Source organism: Dermacentor silvarum, chromosome 4 (genome assembly GCF_013339745.2).
Source record: "Dermacentor silvarum isolate Dsil-2018 chromosome 4, BIME_Dsil_1.4, whole genome shotgun sequence".
NCBI lineage: Eukaryota > Metazoa > Arthropoda > Arachnida > Ixodida > Ixodidae > Dermacentor > Dermacentor silvarum.
The window spans coordinates 228160975-228177166 of record NC_051157.2 but is presented as its reverse complement, the minus strand read 5'-3'; the positions used below and the strand labels follow the sequence as shown (position 1 = coordinate 228177166).

Genomic DNA, 16192 nt, shown 5'->3' with positions numbered 1-16192 from the left:
GGGTCAGGACGGTGGGGTGACCGAGGCACTTGGATCGCCCGATGAACTCCGCTAGCCTGCGGATCGTAGGCCGCAGGGAATCCGGGAAGCAGTGCCGTCAGCCTGTAGCTGCGGCTTCCGGTGGGGCGTCCACTCAGCTCGCGGGTCGTGGCCGCGGCAGCCGAAGAACAGCTTCCACTGGGTTGCCGCCGTCTCCGCGATCCACCCGTCCTGTTCGGCCTCCAGCTCCTTCTGCCTGCCTTCGTCCCAGAGAGTAGCTGGGCTGCTCTTTTCGGCTACGTGTCCCTTCTCCCGTTGGCCACGTAGATGCGCGTGGACTTTTGCGCTTCTTCTTCTGCTTTCATGTTTTATTCCTTTCATTCAGACGCTCTTATTTTCTAACTTCTTTTTCCTTTACTTCTGCCACCGACTCCTCGTGTTGTCTTGTTCTCTTCTTAACTTCTGCTTTTTCTTCTTTATTTCTTCCCTTATTAGCTCATGACAACCGCTTATAACGTAAGTCGCCGGAGTCGTGAATATCTGCACTATAACCAAAGCAACAATTTTCAAGGCCCGCACATATGCAAAACATGTGCACCGAGCCGCCACGCGTATGCAAAAGTCGAGGAATGCGGCTAGAACGCTTGCATTCAATTTACAGTCGAATCTCATTAATTCGAACCAAATCACGCGGCGGCGCCTCCGACCGCCATTGCGTCAGCACCGCCATACAGTAAAAACTTAGGAGAGACCCCTCAATGTCGCGCGCGAACAAAACAAAAAAAGAAAAAGAAAGAAAAAAAAATGCGGCGGAAATTTCACCCTCTCTCAAATGGCAAGGTCGCCGATTCTGCGTTGTGCCGGAACATGCGTCTACGTGCCGACGTCTCAGCCACGCTACCGTAGCCATGTGTAGAAAATGGCAGTGAACCCTTCTTTCTCCTTTATGCTGCCTCTACTTTCTAGTCTTGTGTTGACCTTGCACGCTGCGGCTACGACGCAGAGGGAAGCAGCGGCGCTGTTGCCGGCCGGCCAACGAAACTGCCCACGTCAGCAAACGCCCGCTTTCCGATAACGGCAGAAAACGAAACTTCGGGAAGCTGGCGCCAGGCTGGCTGGTGCGGCGGCGCCTGTACGGCGGCGGGCGCACACGGTGACAGTCGAAAGTGAGGGAGCTACGAGGGAGGGCGAGGGGAGCTACCGAAGCAGCGGAGTTGCCAAGGCGAAATCAGCTTCCCTGCCGCCCTCCTCCCTCACAATCCACGGTCTCCGCGTGCGCCCTTCGCCATGCCGTGCCGGCGCCGCCGCTCACTCCCTGAAGTTTTGTTTACTGCCGTTATCGTGAAGTGAGCGTTGGATAGAGTTGGCAGTTTCGCGGCTCTCGCTCGCTATGCGCGCCGTGATATTTCTCGACTCGCACTCAAGGTTCTGGTTTCAGCCTCACTGGTTGTTCGTTCGCACCACGTGCCCTTCTCCTCCACTTCGTCTCTCTTTTTTCCTTGAGCACTCCTTGGGGCGCCCGTTTGAGGGGAGCGTTCGCCATCTCCGCTGACTTCCGTACTCCCAGGCAACCGCACTGTAACCGGTATTTCGTTTCTCGCAACTGCACTATAAGCGATACGTGTATACATAGAGTGCCATGAGAAAATTAACGGGAGTCTGAAAAGACCGCACTATATCCGGTCCTGCACTATAAGCGGTTACGTTATAAATGGTCTATACTGTAGTTCACTAAACTCCAGCGGAGCAGATGCCCCCCTTCCCTTCGTCCAGCCCCCTTCCATAAAAAGAGGAACCTACAATGACACGTTAACCAGCTAACACACCGTGCTGCCTCAAATTCCTCGACAGGCAATCAGTAGCGCATTATATTTCTTTTCAATGCTACACCCTCGCCGCTAAAAAACCCTCGCTCGTTACCTCGCCCACCTGCCTTATCGCTCTCTCCCCTTGTCATGAGTTACAGGCCAGACGTGTGATAACGTGAAAAAAGACGAAGACGCCGGCCGAAGAAACAGAGAAGCGACCCACACGCGAGAAGCACGTGCAGTGCGTGAAGCGCAAGAGAAAAAACAAGAAATGAAGAAAAAGGAGACGCAGGCGATGATGAGCTGGCATTGCTGACGTGGTCAAGAAGCAGTTGCATCTCCTGCTGTGCTCTGGAGACGGGAGGCAGCGGCTTCAGGGACCATCGACCAGAGAGGGGACGTTCGCGAGTTGGCCAGCGACAACTCCAGCTCCTGAGCCCCGACTGCCTCGCCATGGCTGTGTTGCGCGGCCCAGGTCCAGCCCCAAGCTGCCGTAACCAGTTGCTGCCCTTTGCCACAAAGACAATCACTAACCCCACGTCAGCGGCACAACGGCTGACTGGCCCAGACCGCGTCCTGTGCCACGTGGGTCTCGGCGCAAGAACGCAACCTCATCGCTCTTGACAGAGGTCGACGCCCACACTGCATTGGAACCATGCAGGCCAACGTCTTTTGCCACGCTGAGCAGGAGTCTGACACAACTGGCGACGGTCAGAACGTTCCTTTGTTTCTGACTTCGCGTGGGTTAGTCGAGCGGAAGACTAATAGGTAGTGTGGGATTGTTTGTTCATTTATCTGTATAGATAGTTTTTGGAGTGTGTCGTGTGCGTATAGTGTTTATAGTGTGTTAGGGTAGTTTGCTGTTTGTTTTTCTTCATTACAATTTTTCTGTTTCCACTTGCCGAAATGCTGGCTCCTACTCTTTGATTTGTTCTCGAGTTGCTCATCGTCTTGAATTTCCATATCCCGCATTTCTCATGTTTACTCTCAACAGATGCAGATTTAGTTCCATTTCCTTTTACTATCATTTCAATAAACAAGTCCTACTCGTACATACATAAGTATTGAAATAGATAAGTCATACTTGAACAAATTATGGTCTCATTCTCACAAATTAGCCCACCGAATTATTGCACGTATCCAATACTTATCTTGCATGCCCCTTTGTGGCCAAGGTTTTTTAATGGCAACTGTTTGATGTTCGATTAGAAATTATTAGGCTAAAATCGCAATTTGTTTCAAACTCAAACTCCACTACTTGTACAACCCTACGAATACAGTGGAATCTCGTTGATACGATTCTACATAATAGATTTTTCAGGATGTTTTTTTTTTTTTCAATTCCCTGCCAACACCCCATAGGAGCAATGTATTTTCAGATGGTTGATACCATTGTCTTTTCACCTGAAATTGGATAACACGACTGTAAAGCGCTATTTCTGAAAGTTTGTGGGTTTTTGCATGTGTTCTTGGGACAAAGGAACGACAACGCAGTAGTGCAGACAATCAAAAGGGCATTTATTGCACCTTTTTTACACTAAGACACACTAGCCGAATTACAACCAATAGAACATTCACACGGGCGCGCGACAAATCAAGGAAGTCCGACTCACCGCGACCCGATAGCGAGCGAATACGTTCGCCCCATGCTATGACACCATCGCCTAGTCGTTCACGTGTACAGTCACGCGAACGGTGGCACGCTCGAACGATGCGTGTTCGTCCATACCGGTGTCCTGCTCTTAGCCTCGCGCGACGGTCGCGCGAAGCGGGCCAGCGCACGCGCGAGAAGCGTTCGTGCGTGTTGGCCGCCGATCCCAAGCCCAAGAGAAGAGCGCCTTCGACCTTTTTCTCCCAAGTCATCCCGCTGTTCGGTGGCGTTAGCATCGCGACACTCGCGCCATCTCTCGCAATGCGCCGCAACTCTGCCGCCGTAAAGCTACGCGGCGAAGCCGTATTACGGGAGCCATGCGGGGAAAACAACATCAGGGGACGCGTGAGAGTCGCGCAAGTTGTAGTGTCAAGGTGTTTATTGACAGGATTGAGAGGTCGAACTCGGTGCGGCAGTCAGAACCCTACGAGCAGTCAGGACAAGCCCCGTGCGTAAAAACGCTGGTGATGCGCCTGACTGACCAGCACTTGTTCGTCGTATTTCATACACCGGAGACGCACCTGACTAACCGGCACTTCTTCTTCCTTACAGTAGCTTTATATTCAAATGTACTAAATTAAATTACATTCCCACGACCCAGAAACAAGGGCCAGCCACACTAGAAAATGCATGGCACAAAAGCTGCCGCAAAGCAGGTTTTTCGTGCCGCGAGAGGGATGGGTCCTCGACCGATTCGAATTGTGGTACGGAAGATAGTTCAGCAAAAACTGACGAGCTATTTCAAAGTTGCATAAAAGTTTGTTCGCCGCGTGATTTCGAGTGATAGTGCTCTGCATAATGTGTGTGTTGTGCAGAGCAGTATCACTTGGCACCACAGGAAGCTTTGCTATATTGAGTTAATCACCAAGTATGCCTGCTTTTACTTTTTTGAGCTTGCTTTGGATACTATGATTTTTGGATGATACATTTTATTTTCCGGTTCCCACCAAGATCGCATCCATTGAGATTTCAGTGCATATCGAATAGTAGATATTTTATTGTGAATCTCAAGTTATTTGAGCATCCACTATTTGATTTGATTCGGTGATATTCGATAATCCACACGCCCCTAATATTTGTCTGAATTAATATTTACACTGGCGATGCCGCCAGATGGCGCAGTGTGCCCAATGGGAAAACGCAAGGGCTGCACACGTTTCGGTGGTTGTAATGCGGTTGCATTGCTAATTGCATCAAGAAATGGGTTCTGCCGAAATTGAGGAAAGCATGGTAGCGCGAACAGGAAAAATAAAGACTTGGAAAGAAAAGTAGGAAACTACAGGCGCCTAACCTGTCATTTCCTAGTTTTCTTTCCAAGTCTTTCTTTTTCCTGTTCGCGCTACCATGCTTTCCTCAGATGTCAACCAACTCACCCAGCAACAAGTTCTGCCGAAATTGTTTTATTTTATGTAAACAGCTTGCACATGGCAAAAAATGTCAGTACTCTTATATATAACAATTTTTTAACCTCCGGGAGGGCAAGAGGAAAAAAAGATTGGGGTTACCAAAATGAACAATCGAGAAGTGGGTCAGGGCATCCAGACCCTGTAACCGCCCTTGCATGCATGCCACGGATATCCTGAGTTGCAAGTTTGGAAACAAGCAAACCGTCCGGTTTCGATGACCCCGTTAAACTAGCAATATAATGAAAGACAGCCCCACCAGTGCCAACACGTCGTGCGAGAACGGGACCGTTCCGACCGTGTAGGCAGCGTGTCATAATACACTGCAGCTGTGGGGCAGGCTGCCTCCGACTGAAGTGCACAGCCGTAGCGCACAGAAAATGGTTGGGAACAGACAGCGGAAAATGCATGAAGTACCGTATTTACTCGAATGTAACGCGACCACGATTGTAATGCTAGGGTCAACTTCTGAGTCCGCGAAATAAAAGAAAATATAATAAAACTACAAATGTAATGAGAGATTAACGAAAAGAGAAATGGTACCTTTATTCAAGGAACCAATTCGGGAACGAGTTCTCACTTATCGTCATCTGAGAAGGACACGAAGCTTTCCTTGTGCGATCACTTTGGGTGATATTTTCCACTTTCGCAAAATTTCGCGTGACTCGGCACGAAAGTGTCCCCTCCCCGACAAATGTTTCTGGCGCTGTACAAAGCTAGTTACCAGTGACAAGAGCATTGTTGGCCATATACACAGAGGGTTTCGGTGCCGAAGTCTCTCGAAAGCGAAACTATTTCCGACAGTGATCACCCAAGAATAAAGTCATCCATGCCGTCAAACTCATTTGAGATAAAATACTTCTCAAAGGATTGCAGAACCATTTAATTCGAGGACAGTACCAGGCCACTACAAGGCCCTTCCAACTGGCCCTGCATTTACAAAGGGCCTCCCATTGGTGTCGCCATCTGAGAATCGTCGACTCACTGACTTCGAGCCGCTCAGCTGCAGCAGTTTCCCAGTTCCTAGGCTATCAAAATTACTGATCTCTTGAAGCGACTGTCATATCAAACATTCTGCATTACTATAATATTGCGAATGAACGTAGTCGAAACTCAAAAGGTGCCGTAACCATAACACCAGTCACAAGCACAGCGAAAATGGCGTCGATTCCAACAAAAAAGAAGTTTTGACTGCGATCGACTTGTCTATGAATAGAATGAAAACTTAAAGCTACAGGTTCGCAACGTAACGTTAAAGACTGCGAAACTTAGAATATTTGTTTTAAAATCGTAAAGTTGGTCGCTTTTCGAATGTAGCGCGAGGGTCGAGTTCAAGCAATGAAAATCATGAAAAAAAAAAAAAAACGCTTTACAATCGAGTAAATATGGTATGCTAAAAATATCAATTGCATTAAAATATACTGTATAGTAATCCACTGCCAGTGCCAAACAGCCCCAGTGATGACGAAATCACCTGGCGAGCAGCCTCTCGAGGTCTGGCAATGAGCGCAGCAGCTCACGCGTCTGCTGAACCTCATGAGGGAAGCGCAGCAGGTCGTCGACTGCCCGCTGCCGGTCCTCAATCACGTCCACTTGGCATGGAGGGGAGCACAGCCACTGCTGGAACAGCCGCTTGCCTGAAAAGCAGCAGTTTGGAAACAACTTGAGCAGAATGTGCTCGTGCGCTATGTTCAAATGATTTTGAGAAAGCTGCAGTTCTTAGGCCCATAGGAAATGCTCCCACACTGTTCAGCATACTTGCAGCTCTTGGAGAGACCAAGAAAGATGCTTTCAGTATTAGGTCATTTCTCCTGAAACCACAGAACTCAGCACTGGGAAGCAGTCTATGTGGTTTCGAAAGCATGCAAAAGCAGCAGTGTAAGGCCTGTTGAAAATTTCCACAAGCTTTTCACTTACAAAGCACATTCAGAATGCCCAGACTTAGTTGTTGCTATGGTGAGCAACAACACAGCAGTCAAATATCAAGCTCGTGAAAGGGCCCTTTCCTGCTTTTCCAGTAAGCCACAGACAAGCTACGCACCAAATGGGGTGCAGCAGAAGTCCATGGTTGAAAGCAGGGTTCCCTCTGTGCCACCAGATGGATTTCGCAGCACCTCCAGATTTTGTAGGCTCACACCATCCAGGATCTGTGCAAGAAATTTGGTGCCTTTGTTAGATGGAACATAATTTCTACAAGGTATGCGAATACTCGAATATCACTGAATCAAGGCGAATATTGAACGTTCGAGTAATTCGATTCTCGAATATCTGCTATTCGATTTTTTATATATTTGATATCTGCTACTTAATTTTTCAAATATTTCATATATTCAGTGTAGAGACATGCACAGTGCCACACATCGCGTGTACGGTGTGGAGATGCACAAGGCTCACCCTACGAGCGACGGTCAACAAAGGGCACGACGCTCCTCCACTCCGCAACGCACAAAGGCGCAACGGCAGGGTTCGTCGACTCTCCGACACGGCGCAGAGAAGGATCCAGAGTCAGTTTGCCAACAAACCTGGGTTCATTCACCCAAGATACAGCACAGTGCGACAGTCACAGCGCTTATGGGCAAAGGCTCACCGAAAGACCGATCGAGTATGCGCGCCCGCTTCGCTTGGGCTAACCGGGTAGCGGTCCGCCAAGCGCGAGAACGAGGAGTCGCGAGAGCAAAGGTCCTACATAACCAACTCGTTGCGGGCCTGTGAGCATCTGCCGTGGCGATGAGGCGCTCAGTGGAAGAGAGCTTGGGCGGAGAGGGCGCCCGGGGCCGCCACTCGGGAGGCCAATCAAGGCACGTCCCGGTGACATTTGCTTGTGTGGAAACTCAAACCCCGGGAGGGAGAAGCACGGTTTGCGTGGGAAATTAGCGGCCGTTACGATGGCGGTTCATGGAGATCAAGCTAAGCACAACGCGCGGGCTGGGGGACGAGGTGCGGAAGGCACCTCGATCCCCACAACAGTTGACACCGTTGTGCTCAATGCTGCCCAGGCGAGTGTGTAACTTTGTTTTCGGTGCAAAAGGAGCACCTAATGCAGCGTGGACGGGCCACGCCGGCTGATGCAGTAGCAGACCGTCCCTGCAAGCGCTCCCCGATGTTGGTCCGATGCGTGGATCACACAGAAAGCACCCGAACGCCTCGATTCACAGAACGATGCCGCATTGGCTGCGTCTGACTGTCCGTACAAGGTTTGTCCGAGTTCACAGGGCCAATTGAAATGACAATGCGGCGTCGACAGAGGGAATGGCAACAAAAGCAGCGCATATTTTTGTGATATGAAAAAGCATGCGTGAAGATCGGGTCGATTGGCCGTCGATAGCAGAGATGAAAGCGGCTAAGGAAGTTTTGGAGCAGCGCTGGGAGCAGCAAATTTGGCACATCGGGGCAGGTGAGGAGCATGAATTGTCTGTTTTGGAGAAGTAAATAGGCACCTTGGAGCAGCTTGGTAAAGGTCAACTTGAGTAAAATATAGGTAGATAAAGAAAAGGTCTTCTTTATTTGACTTTGCAGAACACTATTAGGTAGCAGCAAATCAGTTATGCGGAAGCACACTGGGCGAGCAAAATTCATGACAGGGAAAAATTGTCGTCCACCCGACTGCAGAAACCTATACGGGTTTCTCAAAAACCACCATTAATTTACATATGGCATGTGCCAACTAAATGTGGCCAAGAAAAAATTACCGAAGCCTTTCCACAAACAACGCCCACTCTATGTTGATAGGGCTTTATTATAGCTAGTTGAGCTAGCATCATTGCCGCAAACACAATTTCGGAGGTTTGGGTTTTCACCGAACTTTAATTACGACCCCCATTTGGCCACTAAAGTTGACTAGATACAAAACTTTATATTGACACGTATAACGTATACATGTTTATCTTTCACCGGTGGCCGCTTTACACCGGCTAACAAATGTTAAACATTATCGCTCGGCGCAGGTCGCACCTGCATCGGAAGCTTCTCACACGTTACCGATGCTTCTATCTGTCGTCTGTGGTCACCGACGCTCATGTAATCTGATTGTATGAGCGACGCGAATTGTGTAGAACTTTCTAGAAGACATGCGGGCACCAGGGATTAAACTGGAACATTCGATGACTCACGTAAAGCCGATGCGTTTCGACGCAGATCAGAGATTTTCGCCGATCGCCGACTGTGTTCGCCGCTATCGTTGTGCTTTGAGTGTAGCTTGCTTTTGTGGACACAGGTTCGCCCAATAAACAACCAGTTTCGTCATACACAGTGTTACGACTGTTTTCTTCGCTGTGACTACTACGTGACAATATCTTTGGCTTGCTTTCTGCGGCGGCAACAGCCTGATTTTGTGTGGTGTGACCGTGCAGAAAATAGTGTAGCCTGAGTGCAAATGTGAGCGACGATCGCGGTTGGCATTGGATATAAATGACGAAGAAGTTTCATGAAAGCAAGTAGGTCGTTTCTTGGCGTGCCACACTATCATCCAAGTAACCAGACATAGTGTACATGCGAAATAGAGTTAGAATGTCACATGCAGCCTAGCTACAATTATGCCACCAAACAAACCCACACTCCATGGACACCGACGCTGGAACAGTTTGCTTAGGCTTGGATTGCAGGGGTAGGCACTAGCCAACGCATGTCTATGGCTGTGTGGTTGCCACAGAACACACATATCCCGCTAAATAAATTTGGCGACTTCATTTGAAATGAGTGTTTTGGCGGAGATTGGCGCAGCTCGACGGTTTGGAACAAGGTGGTGCAGTTGGTGCAGCACTTCCATCCCTGCAATAGGTACGCAGATTGTGTTGGATAGCGACAAACTTAACAGCATTTAAGCGCCCATCAATCTAAACCGTGTGTGTGATCTCAAGACCGATCACCCTGATGAGCCACCCATACAAACTTATAAGCGGCAAGCATTCACGACGGCTTGCGGCCCGTTATCACATCAGCCAGCACGAATTTTTGTCATGGCCGCACTGCCTAGGCATTAGGCCTAATAGGGACTGCTTTAACAGGCATCGGCGACTGAAGTTAGTTTGGTGCCGGATCGACACAGATCTATTCACAGCAACCGCATGACATTCGGAAAGCCGACAAGCCACTTCGAAAACGAGAGCGAGTTACATGGGATGACAACAAAGTTCTTCACGGCCGCCATATATGTAACACACCGTACAACAGTCTCTCGTTCGCAATGCCATTCGTAGGCACACATTGATCTCTTTTTGTAGCTTTGAGCAACCAACCACAAGACTAGCTTTGCATTTACATGGAGAAGCGTGAAAGGAGCATGCGTAGCTCTGCCAAAAACCTGCACCCCTGCATGGACTTTCGGAGTACTGCTTAACGTTGCAAAGAAAGTGGAAACAGACGTCTTTGCGCAGTTCTCTCATTTTACAAAAACGATCACAATAAAAGTATGTCTACGCAAGTAGCATAGACACACGTGTCTTTTTTTTTTATATGTTTTCGCAAGGCCACAAAGCATAGTATTCTTTGCATGTTTATAGTTTTGCATATAATTGGGCATATACTGCAGTGAATGGCAATAGACGTTATAACAAAGTAATGGATATAATGAAGTGATTTCGGCCTCCCTTTCAACTTCGTTACAACAAGGTTCGAGTGTAGTATACAAAAGGAGCCAGATAATATTTATATTAACAGTAGGTGAGGTAAAAAAGAAAAAGGCACTGCAAGGCATGTGCATTCTGCAAGGCATCTACAGTTTTAACTACAATCTACAAATGGGGAAGCATAAGATTGAAGAATGTGTTGTCTAATAAAGCCTGCTTACAACATCAGTGGGCAACGAATTATGCAACGTGATAGTGCGTGGAAAAAAAGACTCCCGGTATGTAGTGCCGCACACAAAAACTTTGTTTCTATCGAAAGAGTGGTTGTGGCGTTTTCACAAGTAAGTTGGTGGCTGAAAATATTTATCTTTACTGAGGATTGTGCGATTAAGCAAAATAGTTCTAAACAATGTGACACAAACATTTTCGATGTACGGAGAACTCAGACCTACTCAGGCGGCATTTACTCTCAATAATACAGCTTCACATAGAATAGTTCCTAGTCACGAAATGAACCTAAGATTTTTTTTTCCCATTTTGGAAACCACAACTACATGGTGCACATACGCTTTTATCAGTGAGACCCCAAATGCTTCTGCTTCCTGAAAAGTTTAGCTCTACTGCGGAGTCCAACCACTCAGCCAGCAATTGCACTAGATGGTCAACATCAAACTACGTCTGCATGCTGAGTTAACAAAGCTCAGCACAATTAATATAATCCAAACTAACAATATACCCTTATATATTTTGTTGTAGGAGTGCCGCAAGTCGTTAATTTTGGCCTAATGCCACACTGTGCCCGCAGAGTACCGTATATTCTTGAGTGAGGGCCGTATCTATGTATGGGCCACACCCACAACTTGGCAGCCTGAATTTTGAATAAAAAATCACCAGCCCTTCCCCTGTCGAGAAAATGTGGCTAAGCGAAGCTTGTTGTGCGTGTATCTGACCTTCATGGTGATTTCCTTTTTCTCTCTCTCTCTTTCTTTCTCTGTCTATTTCTTTCTTTCAATATCTTTCTTCCCTTCTCTCTTTCTTTGTTTCTGTGACCTTCATGGTGATTTTCTTTCTTTCTCTTCCTTTGTCTCTTTTTCTCCCTCTCTTTCTTTCTCTCTTTCTCTGACCTTCGTGGTGATTTTCTATCTCTCTTTCTCTGTCTTTCTCTCTCCCCCTTTTTCGTCCCTGGTATGTGTCAATGAGCTTGGACCCTTTCTGCACTATCGCCAGGATCGGCCCCCACTTTTCAGCGTGACACTGCCACCACCACCACCACCGCCGAAACTTGTGAGCCTATAAAGCTTCGCTTAAAAAATTCGGCAGAGCCCATCTCACAATGACTGTTGATGGTAATGCACTTAGCATTGAAGCAACACAACGCATTGCGGGACTCCTCTCTCGGACACTGTGCGCCATCTAGCGGTGGAGCCACGAAGCCCGAGCGTGGCCTCTGAAATGCACGGTGTGCCAGTGTATGTGCCGAGCTCCTCTCTCGTGCTTGTTTCTGGGCATGCCGACCCATTTAGTAGTGCACATGGCCTCCTAGATGTGGGGCACATGTTTGCGTGCCAACGCTGCAAGTTGTTCCCTCTCTGGCTGCACACCCACAGGCTCAGTGATTCAAGTTAACGAGAGGTTCTTCCAAGTGTGGCACATATCGAGTGCACTCACGACGCAGCTTGTTAAAGTGTTGGCATGAAAAACGGTAAAGTACGAAGTAGCACGTACACAGTGCATTTGTGGCGCAGCTTGCTAAAGCGTCGGGCCACTGTCCTTCGGGAACCTGTGGGAAGTGAAGCAAGTTCCATTCTACCCAGCATGGGAGAAATTTGAAATGTTTTCTAATGCTACGTTTCGCTGGTCAAAATGCAGCCGGGCTCCCCTCCCACTGCACTGCTGCAACTGCATGCTGCTTTCCACTGCACACGCTGCGCCGTCTATCGGCACCTCCTTAAACTCTGCGCTCGGCATGGCTTCAATTCCGCACAGTTTAAAAGGATTTTTTTGTCATTAGAGAACCCATTCCCAGCAGCAATTACACAAGTTGGCTTCAAAGAAGTTCACTGAAGAGTGGCACACACATACTGGCAGTGACCCAAGTGGGTATCGAGTGGGTACTGACGTGTGGCGCATACCCATGCCACACACCCAGTCCTGCATCTCCAGTGACCCATGTTCACGTCGCTGAAGAGCGTAACTTAAGGTACACGGTGACCCAAGTTCGTGCGACGGATGGTTCTGAACCCTGTTCCCTCAGCACGGCAGCCCGACGCACTACCCATTCAAACTTGGACTACCCAGAGACCCAGGTTCGCGAGACTGACCGACCGAAGTGCGGTGGGAGACGAAACTCTGTTATCTCCATGTAAGCCCAAAGATCAGCTGGTAGTCGGCGGCCATGTTGTGGCATACCTGTTAATTAGTGATGGCAAGTGCTTTGAATAAGTGCGACTAACTTCAAGATACTGCTATCAAAGTTTGCTCATTCGGCATTGCTGAGCTTTGAGTAGATCTTGTGCTGCTCTTTGCTAGCCTCCTCAGTAGGTAGAGCACCAGAAAGGCATCGGTATCGAGTTGAGTCCCTAGGTAAGGATAAGAGCTCACTTCATGCTACTCTCATGTGGATGACAATTCTTCCCGTAGATTACAAAGCTGAAATCTATAGGCTCAGGGTGATAAGCATGACCCTAGATGGTGCCAACACAAACGGGTGTCAGTCATCTAGCACATTGGCAATGCAGGCCCAACACAAGGCCATGAAGATTGCCTTTGTGAGGATCTCTGGAAGCTTCTTTTGCTGGCCCGAGCTCCAAGTAATCACGAGTTGCCCGCTAATCTGCAATAAAATGAGGCTGCACACACTTGCTGCCCATCGCACCCTCACAAAGGGCCAACATTTCAAATGCCATTGCACTTGCTACACTAATTTTGCCAACAAAGCCATCAGTGAGAATGATATGTCCTCAGCAAATACTGATGCACTATAACCATTTTAGTCCTTGTGCCACAGCTCTAAAGAGTGTCTGCATGCTTTTGACCTCAAGTTCCAAAGACGACCTGGGACACCATGCTGGAATGGCTGCAGTATTGCATAAATAAGATTGCGCAACTCACCAAGCTGTTGAGGTCTGGTGTGGCTTGATTGGCCTGAGGTGGCACATACTTCTCGAAGCTGCGCATTGTCAGAACCTCTTCCTCGATCAGAGACTCGGACAGATACCTGCACTACCAAGGCACTCATTCAAGGTTTACTGCTTCACACAAACGCACGGTGGCTTTACATGCTCACAATCACTTTTTCTATTGCAAGGTAAAACAACATGTGCCTGTTAGCTGGGCTGCAATGTAATGAGCTGCCTGAGAAGTGGGGTCAAATGGCAACTACCTTTATTTGGGCCAGTCTTGAAGTGTTCTTAAGACCGTGCTATGGACAAAGACAAAAAGCTGTGTACTTTGCGTCCTCGTCCATAGTGCTGTTTTAAGAACACTTAAATGACAATCCTTCAGCAAGAAGAGGCTACGGACATTGGCCCACTAACGGGCAACTGCCATGGCTTTCCATTGAAGCGCCTTAGTCCCATTAACTACCATCAGCTGTCGTGCAAAGGTAGCACTAGTGAATGGATACACTCCTTTCATCAGAATCAGGAAAAACAACACTGACGAGATCACTCCTCCCAACAACAAGGGTTCTTTGGATGCCCCCAGGAAGTGCTTGGGCTGCACTCGAGTTAACAGCGTGTTCAGTTTGGCTGGTTGGTGCATCTTGTTAAACAGCACTTTCTAAGCAGCACGACACAGCACACAGAAAAACGACCACACCGGACAGAGCACTGACCAAAAACCAAATGCTTTCTTTCCACAAGTGGTCTACTTGACAGCGAAAAAACTATGCAGATCCAGCCCACATGTCTGGGAAGTAAAGCTTTTGTGAAGCAGTTAGAGAAATGGCACGCAACTAATGATTATATTCTGCACAGCGTTTGGCACCATAGAAATTACCTGCCTGCCACTGAAGACACCCACCACATGACCCACATGACCACATATTATACTGTCTCCGGGACTGGCCCCCTTTGCTATGACACTGTATCCAGGGTCAGCGAATCAATGCTGGAGATAATGCAATAGTAAACTGCACTTTACTAGACAAAAGACTGACCAAGCAGACGCGCTTTGCTGCAATGACCATATTTAGGCACCATTTAGGCCAGCAGCCAGGGCACATGCAAGCGTAGTAAAAAGATGGTCCTGCATGTGAGCTACTCAGCAAGAGAGCAGTAGCCCAGGAGGGTTGACAAATAAAGCTGCTCCTTAAAGCAGGCACCTTCGATGCTAGTCTGGTAAGGCTTGAGGATGTGAAGCCAGCGAAAGTTCAAGCTGCAAAGCTCTGCGAATCCTCGAGCCCTGCCAAACTAACGTCTTTCGTGAGGGCATTGAAGGGTGCCATGGTGTCAGTGTTTCTCGCTACCAAAACACACAGGACGGAATGCTCTTCTCATGTCATCATGTCAGAGGGGGGTTCTTCACAATGACAGCTCGGTTCCCCCTGCAGAAATCTTTGGCACCACTAGATATTGACGACTCATACCTCATCCAAGGGTAGTATAGATGTTTCAGTAATACAGCAAGTTAAGTGAGTTGATTTCCATGCATAACGAATGTTAAGAGCAAAAAAAGCGACAAGAAAGAAGAGCGCTTGTCTTATCTTGGATTTGTCCCTTTCTGCAATCTTAACGTTCATTTAGAACATGTTTCTACAAAGTGAGCACCCACAATACACCAGCGCCTTTTTAAATGATAAGGCATACTATATACTACCAAACGATAAGATTCTTTAGAAATCTGCTGACTGCAATGGGAACAATGGCATAGTGAAGTTCAAAAGTTCATCCAGAACGAGTGTGGCACGAGTTTCCCACGGGTGCGCTCCGTTCGTCGGCGGAGCACACCCGCGGAAAAATACAGCCATGGTCTGCGCGTGCGGTTTCAATGCGATGCAATGCGACAGAAGTGTGCCCCAGAAGTTTTGAGTTAACGTCAAATAAGGCGCTGTGTTTTTGCAGTAGGGCCAAAAGGTCTTCTTTCTGGGTAGCAGTCAAATCAGGACTTACCGCGTCCCTTAGAGCAGCGGCAGCAGCGTGATCATCAGTTGTGGTAGACAAAGGTGGTGATTCGGTGTGAAGAGGTACTAGCGAAAGAGGTTCGGTGTCAGTAAAGCAAGTCACAGTGTTGCCCTGGGAGAGCACAACTGGCGTAGAAGTAGGGTTATGAACAGCGACGAACGTTCTACCGTCCTGAAAACGCACCAGGCTAGGGGTAATGCTAAGCCCACCAGAGATGCAGTGACTGCTGGGTGCAAGGAACACATCATTAACAATAGTGTCAGAAGTCAGCGTAAAGCTATATACAAGTATATTTACAAGGAAATGCGCTGCACTTGGCCAAGAGGCAACAGCCCGCACTAGCCTCTAATCTTCGTCGTCGTCTTCACACTGCTCGCCTCTTCGTCAAGGCAAATACTGTTCCGTAGCACTACTCCCGGCGGCAAAAGCGCCGTCCCGGAGCGATTAAAGGCCGGACTCGGAAGCAGTGTAGTAGGCCTTGAGCCTACTGACGTGCACGAAATCACTAGATGCCAGAGTAAACGGCGAGGTCGAACTGACAGGTTCAATTTCATACGTCACAGGCGTCACCTGGAGCAGCACGCAGTAGGGCCCTTTGTATCGCGAAATGAGCTTTTCTGAAAGTCCGACGTGACGAGAGGGCGACCACAGGAGCACGAGCGCA

General features: G+C 48.3%; 1 protein-coding gene across 1 annotated transcript in view; it reads right to left on the bottom strand.

Moving 5' to 3' along the window:
- LOC119451027 (DNA mismatch repair protein Msh6) overlaps positions 1–16192 on the bottom strand; it is a 383914-nt gene that overhangs the window by 171760 nt on the left and 195962 nt on the right. The window contains exons 17-19 of the mRNA XM_037714459.2: positions 13517–13622; positions 6883–6988; positions 6316–6478 (exon numbers count right to left, since the gene is read on the bottom strand). Coding sequence (XP_037570387.1) covers positions 6316–6478; positions 6883–6988; positions 13517–13622 — 375 coding nt within the window. The remainder of the gene's footprint in view (positions 1–6315; positions 6479–6882; positions 6989–13516; positions 13623–16192) is intronic.